Source organism: Barbus barbus (genome assembly GCF_936440315.1).
Source record: "Barbus barbus genome assembly, chromosome: 9".
NCBI lineage: Eukaryota > Metazoa > Chordata > Actinopteri > Cypriniformes > Cyprinidae > Barbus > Barbus barbus.
Window position 1 is genome coordinate 11022847 of NC_136737.1, and position 16338 is coordinate 11039184.

The 16338-nt window shown below is 34.6% G+C and overlaps 2 protein-coding genes across 4 annotated transcripts; both read left to right on the plus strand.

Moving 5' to 3' along the window:
* The first annotated feature begins 271 nt into the window (after positions 1 to 271).
* On the plus strand, positions 272 to 4239 carry LOC306875070 (uncharacterized protein). Of its 2 annotated transcripts, XM_079425460.1 has the most exons (6): positions 272 to 338; positions 578 to 637; positions 1476 to 1817; positions 2084 to 2380; positions 2485 to 2605; positions 3916 to 4239. In XM_079425460.1, the coding sequence occupies exons 1-6, from the start codon at positions 296 to 298 to the stop codon at positions 3926 to 3928; spliced, it is 876 nt and encodes a 291-aa protein (XP_079281586.1). In that variant the 5' UTR covers positions 272 to 295; the 3' UTR covers positions 3929 to 4239. The 2 variants fall into 2 exon arrangements, with proteins under 2 accessions (XP_079281586.1, XP_079281585.1); XM_079425459.1 differs by lacking the exon at positions 3916 to 4239 and having other exon boundaries at positions 2485 to 2790.
* A 4919-nt stretch (positions 4240 to 9158) lies between these two features.
* Positions 9159 to 13826, plus strand: LOC306875035 (uncharacterized protein). Of its 2 annotated transcripts, none has more exons than XM_079425403.1 (7): positions 9159 to 9496; positions 9736 to 9795; positions 10632 to 10973; positions 11178 to 11474; positions 11768 to 11893; positions 11978 to 12045; positions 12481 to 13826. In XM_079425403.1, exons 1-7 carry the CDS (start codon positions 9421 to 9423, stop codon positions 12529 to 12531), a joined length of 1020 nt encoding a protein of 339 aa, XP_079281529.1. In that variant the 5' UTR covers positions 9159 to 9420; the 3' UTR covers positions 12532 to 13826. The 2 variants fall into 2 exon arrangements, with proteins under 2 accessions (XP_079281529.1, XP_079281530.1); XM_079425404.1 differs by having other exon boundaries at positions 9181 to 9326; positions 12481 to 13820.
* Positions 13827 to 16338: the final 2512 nt, after the last annotated feature.

Here is a 16338-nt window from a genome sequence, read left to right on the forward strand (position 1 = left end):
CACATGCACAGGCTAAAGTTACACCTTAAATAGCATACTAATTCAGTATGTTACAATAGCTTATTTTCGCGCAGTGTTTGTGTTCAGTTAATATTCTCATTTCTGTTCGGTTCGTGACAGACGAGATCAATGATCAACCACTCATTACTGTAAGCCTGGAAACTTAAGAGGGGGTGTGTGTGTGTGTGTGTGTGTGTGTGAGTGTGTGTGTGTGTGTGTGTGTGTGTGTGTGTGTGTGTGTGTGTGTGAAAGTATAGCACTTGGATGCGTTTTATGTTTTGAGCTGTTAAGGGATATGTCTTACACGTTTGTCTGTTTTTGCTTATTGATTTTAGATGGTAAGTTATATTTGTTTTCTATGGCTTTAGTTCACGTAGTCCTGCATGCTCTTCACATAAATGGGCACGCTAAGTTTAATCAGTCATATTTCTACATCGGTCGTGCTTCTGTGTAGGTACTTGACTGGATCCGTCGCATTAGGTTATTGATGTGGAAAATGCGTATTTTTTTTTTTTTTTTTTTTTTGCAGAACATTAGAAAGTATCAGATTTAACTCGTTTTGCACAATATTTTGCAGATTTCAAGTTGTCAGATGCTCTCTCCCAGAATCAGAACTCAAGCTCATCGACAGTAAAGAGTAAGTGTGAAATAATCAACTGTGAAATTTGAAGCAACTGCTTGACTTGTTAGGAAAGTTATCACAGCCAAAGCTGCTCTTGACTGTTTAACATTTTTTTTAATAAGGATTTGTATGTGTGTGTGTATATATCGTTCGGTACTAAGACCTACCTGGGGGAAATAAATAATTAAAGCTCTGTTTAGGCTATTTAATTTGTATTTGTTCTATTGTATTTATTTGTGCTTGCAATAAAAGTCTGAACAAGCAGAAAAAACTGGGAGAAAGATGTTTACTTTTTATACACATTTTGTTATATTACATAATGGATAAATCGAGAACAATCACATTTTTCTACAAAAGTATTGGATTAATATGAACATATTTTGCTCACTTAAGATAAGTAATGTAATAAATTATTTTATTCTGCCAAATTTCCTTTAAAAAGTTTGTTGTTTAACCCCACACTTGTGAGACCAGAGTTGCAGCCCTAAATGTGAGGATAATCAATACATTTGATGTATTTTATTAACTAATGTATTTTAATACCAAAACATTGGCCTAACTTCATTTTACAGTCCTGTTTCCTGTGTACATACCACGTATTATGGCAATTACAATAACTGGGTAATAATTAACCCACCCCTAAACCTAACTTAATCTTAGTCACCTTAACATACTCTGTATGTTCTCGAATAAGTACACTGTTAGTACAAGAACACATGCTGTAAAATAGTGTAGCCAAACATTCTTATGTTTGAGAAATTATAAAGGAATTTGGTCTTTTTTTTTTTATTAACTCTGAAAGATATCTAAGATGATAATCTTTAATTTGTTGTTGTTGACGGTTTTCTTCCAGGTGTGTTTGTTGCTGATACAGATGAAACACAGATGATATCAGTGATGGAGGGAGATTCTGTCACTTTAAACACTGATGTTACTGAACTACAGAAAGATGATCAGATACTGTGGATGTTTAAACTCCAAAATTCAGAGACTCGTATCGTTGAAATCTATAAACAGATCATCTTTATACACGATAATAATGAGAATAATTATAGATTCAGAGACAGACTACAGATAGATGAGCAGACAGGATCTCTGACCATCACAAACATCAACAAATTACACTCTGGACTTTATAAACTACAAATCATCAATGGAGGACTCAGATACAAGAGCTTCAATCTTGCTGTCTATGGTGAGTAAACAAAATAATAATTTTTATCATTTTTATTGCCGTCTATGTGGGATAGTGAAGGCCGTTAATGAGAATTGTTTAATAAGAAGAAATGTATAAATTATTTTTATATTATAAGCTGCTGCATCAAGATGCCTTTGCCCATGTATGTCAAATTTGTTCGGGAGCATCATGTGATTGTTGTTTATGGATCTGAATATTAAGCATCGTTACACACATATTTTTCAATAATTGGTTGCTTCCTGAACTGTTTTTGTGTTTCTTAGCTCTTCTGACTGTTCCAGTCATCAGCGATGCTCCTCAAAACCCTTCAGTATCAAAAAGATCATCAGGTCAGTATTGTTCACTGCTGTGTTCAGTGATGAATGTGAGTGATGTGACTCTCTCCTGGTACAAAGGAAACAGTTTATTGTCCAGCATCAGTGTGTCTGATCTCAGCATCAGTCTCTCTCTTCCTCTGGAGATTGAGTGTCTGGATGATTCCTACAGCTGTGTTGTGGCTTATTCCTTCACCAACCAGACTAAACACCTCAACATCACTGATCTCTGTCAGCCATGTTCAGGTCAGCAGCAACATTTTTAACATATAAGCTTTCTAATTGTGCAGTTCATAGCATCTGGTTGAAGTTGCATTGAAAGGACTTACCATTCTCTCTGTCTATTACAGAAAACGTCCAGGGTTTACATTTCATGCCACTTATAAGCGTTTGTGTGCTGCTGCTGCTCATTTCTTCATGTGTGTTTTACTGCTGCTGCAGGAAATGCAACCAAGAAAAACCAGACGGCAAGTATTACTACAACTGACATGACAAAACTGTTTACGTGCAAAATAGTTATAAAACTAAGAGCCATAGTTGATGTTTTAACACTTTTATTAGTTTGAAAATGAAAAGTATGCTTATGTAATTTGCAATGTATTTTCTACATGAGAAACAACAGAAAGCAGCACCTGATGTTAAATACAGTACATTCATCATCTGCTTGTGTTTGTGTTTGTAGATGAGAAAAATCTGTCAGAATACACACAGATCATCTACCGTCTGCAGATCACTGATCATCACCCATAATACACCACAACTCATCAGGACTGATTTATGATTAATATGACTGATTTCATTTCACAGATATGATGAATCTTGACTTAATGTACATCTGCTTTAAACTCAACTGGACTGCAATATGACTTATAAATATAGTTTATTATTCACATACACTTTCACTTTGATAAATCACTAAATGTCTAAAAGAGCAAAAATCATGCAATTTAATAAGGTTAAAAATTTGTAGAAATACAATTATTTTATAATATATAATATTTATTATATTATTTGATATTAATATTTTTAAACAGAAATGTCAACATATAGCTTTGAAGTTGATTGTCAATGAATCTGCCTCATGTACTAAAACTTGAAGTTGTGCTAAAACAGTGTCATAGACACACAATGGTGTTTAAAATTAATAAGCATTATGATTCATATGTGGATATTTTACAATGTAATTAGACATTATTTTAAGATAATTCAGTATTTTCTAATTCTAATATTCTAATTTTCTAATGATTTCATTTCAATAAATTATTGTGTCAAAATATTTGAAAGAGATTTGTGTTTGCATTTTGTGTGAAGCAGCTCATGAGATGTTTTTGAGTCAGACCTTCTGTTATTGAGGTCAGTAAATGTGGCGTCTGAGCTGAATGTGACTGCACTCGATGTTAGACGATGAGTGTTTGTGTTCATGTTCCTGAGAGTGTTAGATTATGTGTGTATGTGTGTTCATGTTCATGAAAATGTGAGAGATTGTGCAGTTTTTTCTTACAACCACAAAGTAACCTTCTGAAAACCTGTTATATCTTTGATAAATATCCGAAATGAGAGTTTTTAGATCCAGAATGATGTTTTCTCATCTGTGTGCTCTGATACTGTTTGTCCTGTGTGGTGAGTAACTCTTTTAATCAGTAAATGTGGTTAGTTAAACACAAATTTCCACCACAAGAGATAAAGAAAAAAACACATTTTAATAGTCAATCTCTATGAAATTAATTCTAGTTAGTTTTGTTGTCTAATAATTACATATATTGCATTTATATGATTTTCAGGTGTGTTTGGTGATATAGATGTTATAAAGTCAGTATCAGTGATGGAGGAAGATTCTGTTACTCTAAACACTGGTGTTAAAATACAGCAAGACGATCAGATACTGTGGATGTTTGGACCTAAAGAGACTCGTATTGCTGAAATTCACAGACAGAACATCTATATAGATGCCACTAATACAATATTTGAGAAAAGACTGCAGATGGACAGTCAAACTGGATCTCTGACCATCAGAAACAGCAGAACTGAACACTCTGGACTTTATAAACTACAGATCCTCAGCAACAGAGGGACTTCATACAAGAGATTCAGTGTTTCTGTCTATGGTGAGTAAACTGATTAGGATTTAAAGATATGTTAGATATTTACTAAAGATGTCAAGTTAAGAAATATGCATAAATAGCTGCGCTCTTTTATTATTATAAGTATGCTTATGTATATTTATTATGCTGATCATTTTTATTATCACCATCTTCATTTATACCATGTTTGCTTATTGATTATGGCATGTTTCTACTATAGATGGATACATAATCCATATCAGATGTTTATCACCCTTAGTTTAATTATTTTCTTGCTTTGTGCAGATGGAAAAATCATTTTGACTTTTACAAAATATCATTTACTTGCATATTTATAAACAACAGAAACAGGACAAAGAGCCTCATGTTAACCGTACTGATAAAAAAAAAAACCCTGTCACACTTGACCTCCCAATCGAGGCTCATATCTGTCTTTAACTTGTTTTTGTTCTGTTTTGAAGTTAAACGCATTTAGTTAGATGCATATATTAATTATAGCTTGTGGCACAGTAACCACAGATACATGTTAAACTTCAAATGTTGTTAGACTTACTTCACTCCTCTCCTGACTCTCTAATGTATGAGATCTCATCTGTATTCTCTTTCTGTTTGCTTCACCAATTAATCATTCAGTGAACCCAGAAGAAGATAACTTGGATAACGTGGGTAACCAAACAGTTGCTGGTCCTCACTGACTTCCATAGTATGGGAAAAAATACTATAGAAGTCAATAGGAACCAGCAACTGTTTTGTTACCCACATTATTCAAAACATGTTCTTTTGTGTTCAACAGAAAAAAAAAGAAACTCATACAGGGTTGAAACAACTTGAAAGTGATGACAGTGCATTCATTTTTGAGTGAACTATCCCTCGAAGGGAATTACAACATTTGTGCTTTTGTATAATATTATATCGACTATTAACTAAGAGTTTTCCCTCATTAAACTCCTAATTGAATGCTTAATATAAGTAAGATAGTTATTGTGAATATGCTCATGCAGAATAACGCATAAATATGTGCTTTATAAGTACTAATAAACAGCCAATATCTACAAAGATTAATAATATCTAAAAATGTCATGATTAATAATTTGTGGTCCTAAAATAATATTTGGTTCTCTTGTGTGACACATTGGGTACATTGTGTAATTCTACATCGTTAAAAAAATAATCATTTAAATTGTTTTCTCCAAAAAATAGGTATAATTTGATTTTAGTGCTTTCTGACAATGCCCCATAGTGTGATGGGATTATGGTTTCTCTTAGTTTTTCTTGGTTTTACAAGACAAGTTTCAGAGGATGTGGTTTGTAAGTGAGAGATGAAGGAAATGCGAAGTCACATAGCACACAGAATTCAAGTTTCCATTCTCTTAAAGGGATAGATAACATTCTGTTATCATTTACTCACCATCATGCTCTTATAAACCTGTATGACCTTCTTTCTCCTGTAATGATATTTTGATAAATGTTTTTGTCAATGAAATGAAAGTCAAAGTTGGCCACTATTGTTTTGAACACCAATGACTTTCTTTGTATAGACAAAAACAAAATGTATAGACAAGAACAGACAAAATAATGTAAATGCAAATCACTGTTAAATGCATTACCTTTCAAATTATTTATTCTAATTCTTGTGCATTTTGCATGGTGCATATTTAATATCTGTTTCTTTGTGTGTCTGCAGAAAGCAGAATAAACACTAGGTTCTTCATGCTCTGTGACACACTTTCCAGCTCAGTGCTGAATCTAAGTGAGATGTTCTGTGCTCATTTCTTTTTTTTTTTTTTTTTTATTACCCGGCCTGTCAGTAACACAGATAACACATGACAGTACGTATGTGTAGCTATGCTATCATCATTCACAGCCTTTTTTTTTTTTTTTTTTTTATCTTTTTTTTTATATATTTATTTTTTATTTTATTTTATTTTAATTAATTAATTAATTAAATTTTATATACCCTTTTATTTAACCATACTATGACCGACAAGACCAGGGGACAGAGAAAACAAGAGAGAGAAAGAAAAATAATAATAATAATAATAAAAAAAAAAAAAATAATAATTATAATGATAATAATAAAAATAAAAATAATAATAATAATAAAAAAAAAAAAGGAATTAGAAAACAAAACAAACAAAAAAAAAAGTTGTGGATAAAGTCAACAGAGAAGGGGGAGAGAAAGAGAAAAAAAAAGGAGAATGGGGGATAGAGAGAGAGAGAAAAAAAAAAAAAAAAAACAGACAATTTGCTTCGATACCTGCTGACAAAAAGAGAAAACAACAGAAGACACAACAGAAGACACAACATCAGAGAAACTGCAGCAACAACCAACATCTGTATGAATCACAATAAATTCTAAATGTTATTGAGCAACACGCATAACTAATATTATAAAATAAGTTTTGAAGCAACAGCAGATCAGAACAATGTGTGTCTGTGAGCACCCGTTTTTACACCAATGTGAATGCTTGAGTGTACACCTGTGTGTGTGAGCGTGCTTGTGTTCATAAGGTTCCTCCATGTAAATGTTTAATAGTGTGTGTGTGGGGAACAACAGCCCCATCCCGCAAGGCATGAAGCAGGCATGGAAGAGACCCAGGCCCCAAACATCCGGAGGCCCCCCAGGGCACGGGACCCCCAGGGGAACCACCGCAGGGACAACTGCGGCCCCCACCCAGAAAAGGGCAGAGGAGAGCCCGAAGGTGGGACATCCGACAGCCACAGTATAGACACCCCAGGGTGCCGTGGCGGCAAGCCCGCAGGCTCCGCCGGCAGCCGACCACACCAGGGCAGACCGAGCCCTGGGCCCGGAGATCCAAGGGCCCCCCACCCCCCAACCGGGGCCCAGCAAGGCCAGTAGGGCCAGGCCCCGCCAAGCGACCGCCGAGAGTGGGCCAGCGCTCACCCGAGCATCCTGCCCTGGCGCGAGAAACCACCAACGCACCGGCGGCATCCTCCACCGGCAGGGCATGGTGGTGGGGTGGGGGTCGACTGAGATGATGAGTGAGGTGGAGTCTAAGGCCCGACCTGATAGACGTAGACGAACAAGCACACATATACACAAGCATACGTTCCCACCCTCATGCACGCAACGAATATTCTCACCCTCGCCCCACATGTAGACACACAAAAAAGACACACTGTGCTCATTTCTAAGGCTGTTGGCCTAAAGCTAGGGTGCATAGAAATACTTTCAAGGTACATATTGGTACCTAAAGTGTATATACCTTAATAGTACATATTTGTACCTTTTGAAAAGGTACCGCACCAGAGACAGCTTTTGTAACTTTTTTTTTTTTTTAAATGTATGGGGGACTTACGTGCATTGAGTGTGTGGGTGGATGGTTTGGTGGGTTTAGCTGAAGGCCAGCTTGTGCCATCAGTGTAAACAATCTCACTACATAATTATGTTTATAATATAAATACCTCAGTGTTTATGCAAAAACTGTTTTGCAGTTTAGGATCTTCATCCTTCATCTGGAATTAACTAAAATATCTGCATTTGTTTAAAGTAAAACCCGAGTCTAAATATCTGCTGGAATAAACCTGTAAAAAAAGTCAGAAAAATTGTCAACAAAAACGTTTTAAGTATTAACAGAAGTAGGTTACGCTATATCTGTCATCTGGATCATTGTCCCCCTCAGACCTTATACCTGCTTCTTCATTTACATAATTGATTGATTTCTAGACATCCTAGGTTATAGGCTATATTTGATCAAAGAGTAGGAGAGATGCTGTCTGAGCTACAGGAAACAGTGGTTTACTGTAAACTACTTTGCAAGTGCAAAACATTTAGTTGTGTGAGGAAGGTGTGTACTTGTGTTTGCAAAACTAAAGGCGATTTAAAAAAAAATAGTGCTTGTTTTACTCATCATATTTTCTCACAAAATAAACAAAGACACGATTTGTATCTTCCTCTGAGCCAGTTCACAACTATTTGCTTAATTCTCAGCCAATTTCCACATTTATGAATGAGTTTTATTGTTTTATGCCTAATCCTGATTTCTACTGTTTCCACTCCTTTGAAGACTGTACAATGTAAATGATTTTTGTTGTTTTCACAGAAATATTACTGTATTCTCAACAGTTCTATATACTGTAGAATCTGCATACAGTATGTTACTGTAGATTTTTAATGTATTCTTGGAAAATATTAGCCTACTGCAGATCTAAATACAATATAAAATAACAGCGAAAAACATGAAGATGAAAGCCTACAAGTGTATGGTAGGTTACCTTTGTTGGTGTGACGTTATTGAATATATAATGGTAAAATAATAAAGTAATACAAATATTTTTTCAAAATCAGTGGTGTTTGTGTCTAATTGTTAATGAGGGATCTGTGGACAAATCGATGTTTTGTTATAATAAAAGTATTTAATTTATATATATATATATATATATATATATATATATATATATATATATATTTTTTTTTTTTTTTTTTTTTTTTTTTAAGTTAAAAACTAAAATTAGACCCTTGGGGTAAGATGACCCACCCAAAACTAGCACAGATTGTTGTTACTAGTGTTGTTATTTTAAAATTTAATATCTACTGTAATTAATGGTCTTATTATTTAATATTTCAATGAATTAGGTGTACTTTAATTAAAACCAGTGTTAACTGAGTGAAATCGTTACATACTTTAATTAAAAGATGGCCAATTAAATATGTAAATATTCATGTGCCTGTAAGTCATGGAATGAATAATTTCATCTTTCAGATGAATCTCTTTTACTGGGTTTCTGTTTCCAAAAAAAATATTATATTATGTTATTATTATATTAGGCTATATTATACATTTAATTGCCAATATTTTAATTTAAGATGTCATAACAGCAACACTTTGAACAGGAATGTAATGATTTTATTTATTCACTTTTAAGCTTATTTACTACATTGTTCCTCAGGGGGGCATCGTTCTCCTTACCGCGTGCTTTCTACGTCCAAAGAACGTCACACACATGCACAGGCTAAAGTTACACCTTAAATAGCATACTAATTCAGTATGTTACAATAGCTTATTTTCGCGCAGTGTTTGTGTTCAGTTAATATTCTCATTTCTGTTCGGTTCGTGACAGACGAGATCAATGATCAACCACTCATTACTGTAAGCCTGGAAAATTAAGAGGGTGTGTGGTGTGTGTGTGTGTGTGTGTGTGTGTGTGTGAGTGAAAGTATAGCACTTGGATGCGGTCACACGCATGTGCGTTTTATGTTTTGAGCTGTTAAGGGATATGTCTTACACGTTTGTCTGTTTTTGCTTATTGCTTTTAGATGGTAAGTTATATTTGTTTTCTATGGCTTTAGTTCACGTAGTCCTGCATGCTCTTCACATAAATGGGCACGCTAAGTTTAATCAGTCATATTTCTACATCGGTCGTGCTTCTGTGTAGGTACTTGATTGGATCCGTCGCATTAGGTTATTGATGTGGAAAATGCGTATTTTTTTTTTTTTTTTTTTTTTGCAGAACATTAGAAAGTATCAGATTTAACTCGTTTTGCACAATATTTTGCAGATTTCAAGTTGTCAGATGCTCTCTCCCAGAATCAGAACTCAAGCTCATCGACAGTAAAGAGTAAGTGTGAAATAATCAACTGTGAAATTTGAAGCAACTGCTTGACTTGTTAGGAAAGTTTATCACAGCCAAAGCTGCTCTTGACTGTTTAACATTTTTTTAATAAGGATTTGTATGTGTGTGTGTATATATCGTTCGGTACTAAGACCTACCTGGGGGAAATAAATAATTAAAGCTCTGTTTAGGCTATTTAATTTGTATTTGTTCTATTGTATTTATTTGTTCTTGCAATAAAAAATCTGAACAAGCAGAAAAAACTGGGAGAAAGATGTTTACTTTTTATACACATTTTGTTATATTACATAATGGATAAATCAAGAACAATCACATTTTTCTACAAAAGTATTGGATTAACATGAACATATTTTGCTCACTTAAGATAAGTAATGTAATAAATTATTTTATTCTGCCAAATTTCCTTTAAAAAGTTTCTTGTTTAACCCCACACTTGTGAGACCAGAGTTGCAGCCCTAAATGTGAGGATAATCAATACATTTGATGTATTTTATTAACTAATGTATTTTAATACCAAAACATTGGCCTAACTTCATTTTACAGTCCTGTTTTCTGTGTGCATACCACGTATTATGGCAATTACAATAACTGGGTAATAATTAACCCACCCCTAAACCTAAATTAATCTTAGTCACCTTAACATACTCTGTATGTTCTCGAATAAGTACACTAAGTACAAGAACACATGCTGTAAAATAGTGTAGCCAAACATTCTTATGTTTGAGAAATTATAAAGGAATTTGGTCTTTTTTTTAAATAAACTCTGAAAGATATCTAAGATGATAATCTTTAATTTGTTGTTGTTGACGGTTTTCTTCCAGGTGTGTTTGTTGCTGATACAGATGAAACACAGATGATATCAGTGATGGAGGGAGATTCTGTCACTTTAAACACTGATGTTACTGAACTACAGAGAGATGATCAGATACTGTGGATGTTTAAACTCCAAAATTCAGAGACTCGTATCGCTGAAATCTATAAAAAGATCATCTCTATATATGATTATAAAGAGAATAATGAGAGATTCAGAGACAGACTACAGATAGATGAGCAGACAGGATCTCTGACCATCACAAACATCAACAAATTACACTCTGGACTTTATAAACTACAGATCATCGATGGAGGAGTCATATACAAGAGCTTCAATCTTGCTGTCTATGGTGAGTAAACTGAATAAAAAATACAGAAAGGGATTTTCGGTATGCTCATCACTCTCCTGTCATAATAAAGGCAAAAATGTCAAAATAAATCTGAATCTGGGCCAGAGATCAATTCTTTTTAGATCTATGATTAATAAGGATCTTTGCACACATCTCTTTCAATAATTGATTGTTTTTAAAATATATTTTCTTCATATTTCTTAGGTCTTCTGACTGTTCCTGTCATCAGTGATTCTCCTCAAAACCCTTCAGTATCTGAAAGATCATCAGAGCAGTATTGTTCACTGCTGTGTTCAGTGATGAATGTGAGTGATGTGACTCTCTCCTGGTACAAAGGAAACAGTTTATTGTCCAGCATCAGTGCGTCTGATCTCAGCATCAGTCTCTCTCTTCCTCTGGAGATTGAGTGTCTGGATGATTCCTACAGCTGTGTTGTGGCTTATTCCTTCACCAACCAGACTAAACACCTCAACATCACTGATCTCTGTCAGCCATGTTCAGGTATGTCAGGGTTTTTCACGAAACTATGTCTGTTAATACTGTTGTGCCGGTTTATCTCTAAATGATTCATGAAATAACTTTACTGTTGTAATCTGCATTATATATCTAAAAATGATAAAAACTTGATAAAATGTAAATTAAAAATGTTTTTAATAAGGAAATGAAATAATTTTTATCCAATTAAGTAAATAATTGACTGATTAATCAATTATCGTTCTACTTTTATTTAATCTTGAGTGAAGTCTGGTGAGATTAATTTACAGTAATGGCTGATTTTGCCTTATTCATCGCAGATGGTCCACAGGTGGCTTTCAAAGCTGTAATTGCTGCTGTATCTCTGCTGCTGCTGCTAGTGATCTCAGTTTTAGCTGTGTGGATATTCTGTCGCCGTAGGAGCCACAAAGAAGCAGTACAAGAAAGCAAGTATTACCTGTATAATCAATACAAAATAGTTTTATGCAGTTAGTGTTTTTTTATGTTGTAAATGTAATTTTACTAAACAGCTCGGACTACTGTGGAAGAGGTGGATTATACTGATACAATATTTAATACAAACAGAGCTCAAGATTCGGTAAGATGTGTTTGTTATTCTCTGCACCTTTATACAAATGAAGTCGCAGCATGAATAATTTAAATAACTAGACTTTTTCTTATTGTGCTGATTCTTTTTTTCTTTCTTTCTTTCTTTTGTGTCCTGATAAAAACCCTAAAAAAGTAGCGTATTTTATCTTGTCTAAAGGATTCAATATCTCGAATGATCTGTTAATTTAATGTGCTTTGGCTGTGAATTTTGGCTTCAGTTCTTCTGCGTCTCTGTGCATGTACCTACATGATCTTGAAGCTTTTCATTCCCTTTTTTGTGGGCTTCGGTCTTCTCATAGTATTCCTTTTCTCTATGTATGGAATGTATTATTTTGTGTGTTTGTGCTACTTCAGATGCTTTAAGCATTTGCAGTATCAGCACTGTTTTACTGTCTCTTCCTGATGCGTGTGTCTTTTCTTACAGGAGACTAATGGACAGAATCAGACAGAGTATTCAGAGGTGGCTTTCAGATGATGATCATTCAGAGTATTATTATACAGATCATCTTATTACAGGCCAGAGCGTGTTGGGGCGTATGTCAGAATGTAACAAAGCTTCAAGCCTCAAAGTTGAACTGAAAATCCACTGGTTGTGGCAGTGTTTACTACAAATGAGTGGATTTCATCATGCAAGTATTTGATGAAAACAATTTGATCTTCATAAGACAGAAAGACCAGAAGTCTATAGTATTCACGACAAACAGGTTCTTGAGAGACGCTCCGTTAATTTCTGATCTCAGTCTTGTCTGCAGCTGCGCAGCCTCATACCTTACATAGTATAATCTTGTCTAGACTTGAATTTAGGTGGTTTGTGTTCAGTGTTATTTTCACACCCATTCACATGATTATTATATTAGCTCTATTTATGAACCAAGGGTCATGATGAACAGGACACAAATAGACCAAAACAAGGAAGAAGGATAAGAAAAAGAACCAGCATGAGCTACATAATGCATACTATGAGCCAGCATGAGCTACATAATGATCAGTTCTGATGGGCCAGTATTACACTCCAACCCCAATTAGACACGCCTGGACCAGCTAATCAAGCTCTTACTAGGCGTACTACAAACTTCCAGGCAGGTGTGTTGAGGCAAGTTGGAGCTAAACTCTGCAGGACACCGGCCCTCCAGGACCAAGTTTGAGCAACCCTGCTCTATCTGCTGACTATTTGGGAGTTTTACGTGCAGTATGGTCGGACCCTGCTGGTAGATAATAGCAATTACACCATCTCTGTGACACAAAGCACGTCTTTATCTACCGACAGCCTTAAGAACTGAATTCTGTGTATTCTGAAGAAGACAATTGAACAACCCAGCTGAAAAAAAAAAAAAAACTGTGCTAAAGCTAATATCATTAAAACATGTCATTTACATTTATTGCTGCCTACCAGTGTTGGTACAGTCAGTTAAAGATAGTAATCTTCTATTGTTTTGATTACCGATGTGCCATCTTTGGTGTAATTTACACACTGCATTGTAGCATAATAATTACCAAGCAACTGCAAACAAGTTTTATCTCAGTAGTATTCAGTATGAAGAGGACTGAGACTGGTTGCCCACTGAAGTTAAGCAGGGTTGATCTTGATTTTTATTTCTTGAAAGTATTGAAAATATTCACTGAAACTGTTTTATCATTTGTGTCGAAGCATAACTAGAATTTCTTGGCCTCTGCCTTTTTTTTTTTTTGTGTTGGTGGTGTAATTTCAGTGGCTGTAGAGGTGGCTTGTATTTGCTGAAAAATAAACACTAAAGCATGCTCTCTGGAGTGATTCATGTTTCTTTTTCTTATGCCACAGTAATGCTCAGATACATAACATTTTCATTATTTTTTTTATATATAGGCCTATAATAGCATCAGACATTATTTTGAGTCATGTGATTGGATTGGATTCTGTTTCTCTGTTAACGTGGTAAACAGTCTGTTTAAAAAATGTGTTTGTTGCTGTGACAGATGAAGTGAAGTCAGTATCAGGGATGGAGGGAGATTCTGTCACATACAGACTGATGTTAAAGTACAGAGAGATGATCAGATACTGTGGACGTTTGGACCTCAAAACGCTTGAATAGCTGAAATGATTAAAAGGGACTAAATAAACTATTTTTGTCAGTAATGATGGGAGATTCAGAGACAAACTACTGATGAACAATCAAACTGGATCTCTGACCATCAGAAACATCAGATCTGAAAACACTGGACTTTATAAACTGACTGTCATCATCAGTGGAAAAACCTCATTGAAGAGCTTCAGTGTTACTGTGTATGGTGAGTAAACTGTACTGTCACTAATGCTAGAACTGTTCAGTAATGTTTAATTCTAGTTTGAACTCACAATGCAGTAAATGATATATGATGCCTAAAATACTGCTGAAATTACCTACTAAATGTTAAAATATGAAATTGCTGCTCAAATGATCAATCATTGTTTTAGAGTAGATTTATAAGCATTCATTTCGTTCTCAGACTTGCATTTAAAATGTTTTTTTTTTTTTTATTAGCCTTGCAAGAAAACGTCATATTTTATTATAGTTTGTTGATTATAATACATACTTGGTCTTTCATGTTTTCCAGCTCCTCTTCCCTCTCCTGTCATCAGCAGTAATTCTTCAAACTGTTCTTCATCATCATCATCAGGATCATCACTGTCTAAATGTTCACTGCTGTGTTCAGTGATGAATGTGAGTGATGTGACTCTCTCCTGGTACAAAGGAAACAGTTTATTGTCCAGCATCAGTCTCTCTCTACCTCTGGAGGTGGAATATCAGGATAAAAACACCTACAGCTGTAGAGTAAACAATCCCATCAGCAACCAGACAAAACATCTGGACATCAGTCAACTCTGTCATGTGCAGGTCAGTGATGTTACTTATCTGTTGCTCTTTTTAGGACTGACGTTTCCTATTTATAGACTGACACTTAATATTATTTTGGGTGAATTTGGAACAGAAAGTTTTTCTCTTCATGTTCATTACAGAACAGAACCAACAGTCATATTTTATTCTGATGATAATATTCAGTGTATGGCTGTTGGTGTTCATTTCTGCTGTTATGATCTACTGTTGCAGCAGGAAATTGTGTCAAGCACAACAAAAGGGCAAGTAACTGACAAAGCCTATAAGAATTTCTTAGTATTTTTGTCTTGTTTTCCATTCTAAATATCTCAACATTCTTGAATCAAGACACAATTACCTGACAAGCAAAATGACTTAAGATTTAAAGTCTTGTTTTCAAATTTTTCTTAAAACAATAAAAAAATATCTGCCAATGGGGCTAGAAAAATAATCTTGTTTTGCCTTTAAATTAAGAATTTTTCTTACCCCCATTGGCAGATATTTTTTCTTGTTTTAACCAAAACAAAATTTAGAATTTTTTTTTTTTTTTTTTTTTTTTTAGAAAATCTGACATATCTTAAGTCATTTTGCTTCTCGAGTAAATGCACCTTGATTAAATAATGTTTAGATATTTGTACTAAAACATTCTAAGAAAATTATTTTTTGCAGTGTTTCTTCATTGTCGTGCCATCATAGTCCATATATATGTACTCACGTGTCTATGTCTGTAGATCTGACAATCATAGAACAGCAACACATGTCAGAATACACACAGATTATCTATTGCCTTCAGAAGGAAGATTTGCCAGAGGTCAGTAAACACTTTATCTGATTGTGACTGATTTTACTTTAAATATTACTTTATTAACTTAACAATTTCATGGATAAATTAAGGTCTGTTAAGGTCTACTTCCTGTCAATACTGAATTTTATGTTTGTGATGTTGAATGTTTCTTTCATACAGATATGTGGGCAGAACAGAGACAGCTGTTAACTATCGACACACAACGCAGTGAAACTCGGTTTATGAATAACTGAACATCTTGGAAAAATGTTTGTCCTGAAGAAGACCTTCTGATCATCACCAGAAGGCCTCATGTTTGAGCAGATGCATCATGATGATTCATTGTCTGCGGTGCTGAAGGATTCAAAGGAGATGAGCAGGTGTGCAGATGATTCGTGGATGTTTGACAGTGGGCTTCTGTAGATTACTGCAGTTGTTATTATCTGATCTGAATTTACAGTTAAAGTGGAGAAATTAACATCAAGATGAACATTAATGTACAAGAGCATTGTTTGGAAAATAATGACAATTTAGGCTGTTTTCAGTTTCACTAACCTGCTCAAAACTAGTTCAGATTAAAACCTGATTTATCTAATGTATAATGAAGATTCTAAATATCCTTTTTGTCTTCTAACCATTGAACCCTCATGTTCCATTGAGTCATGTA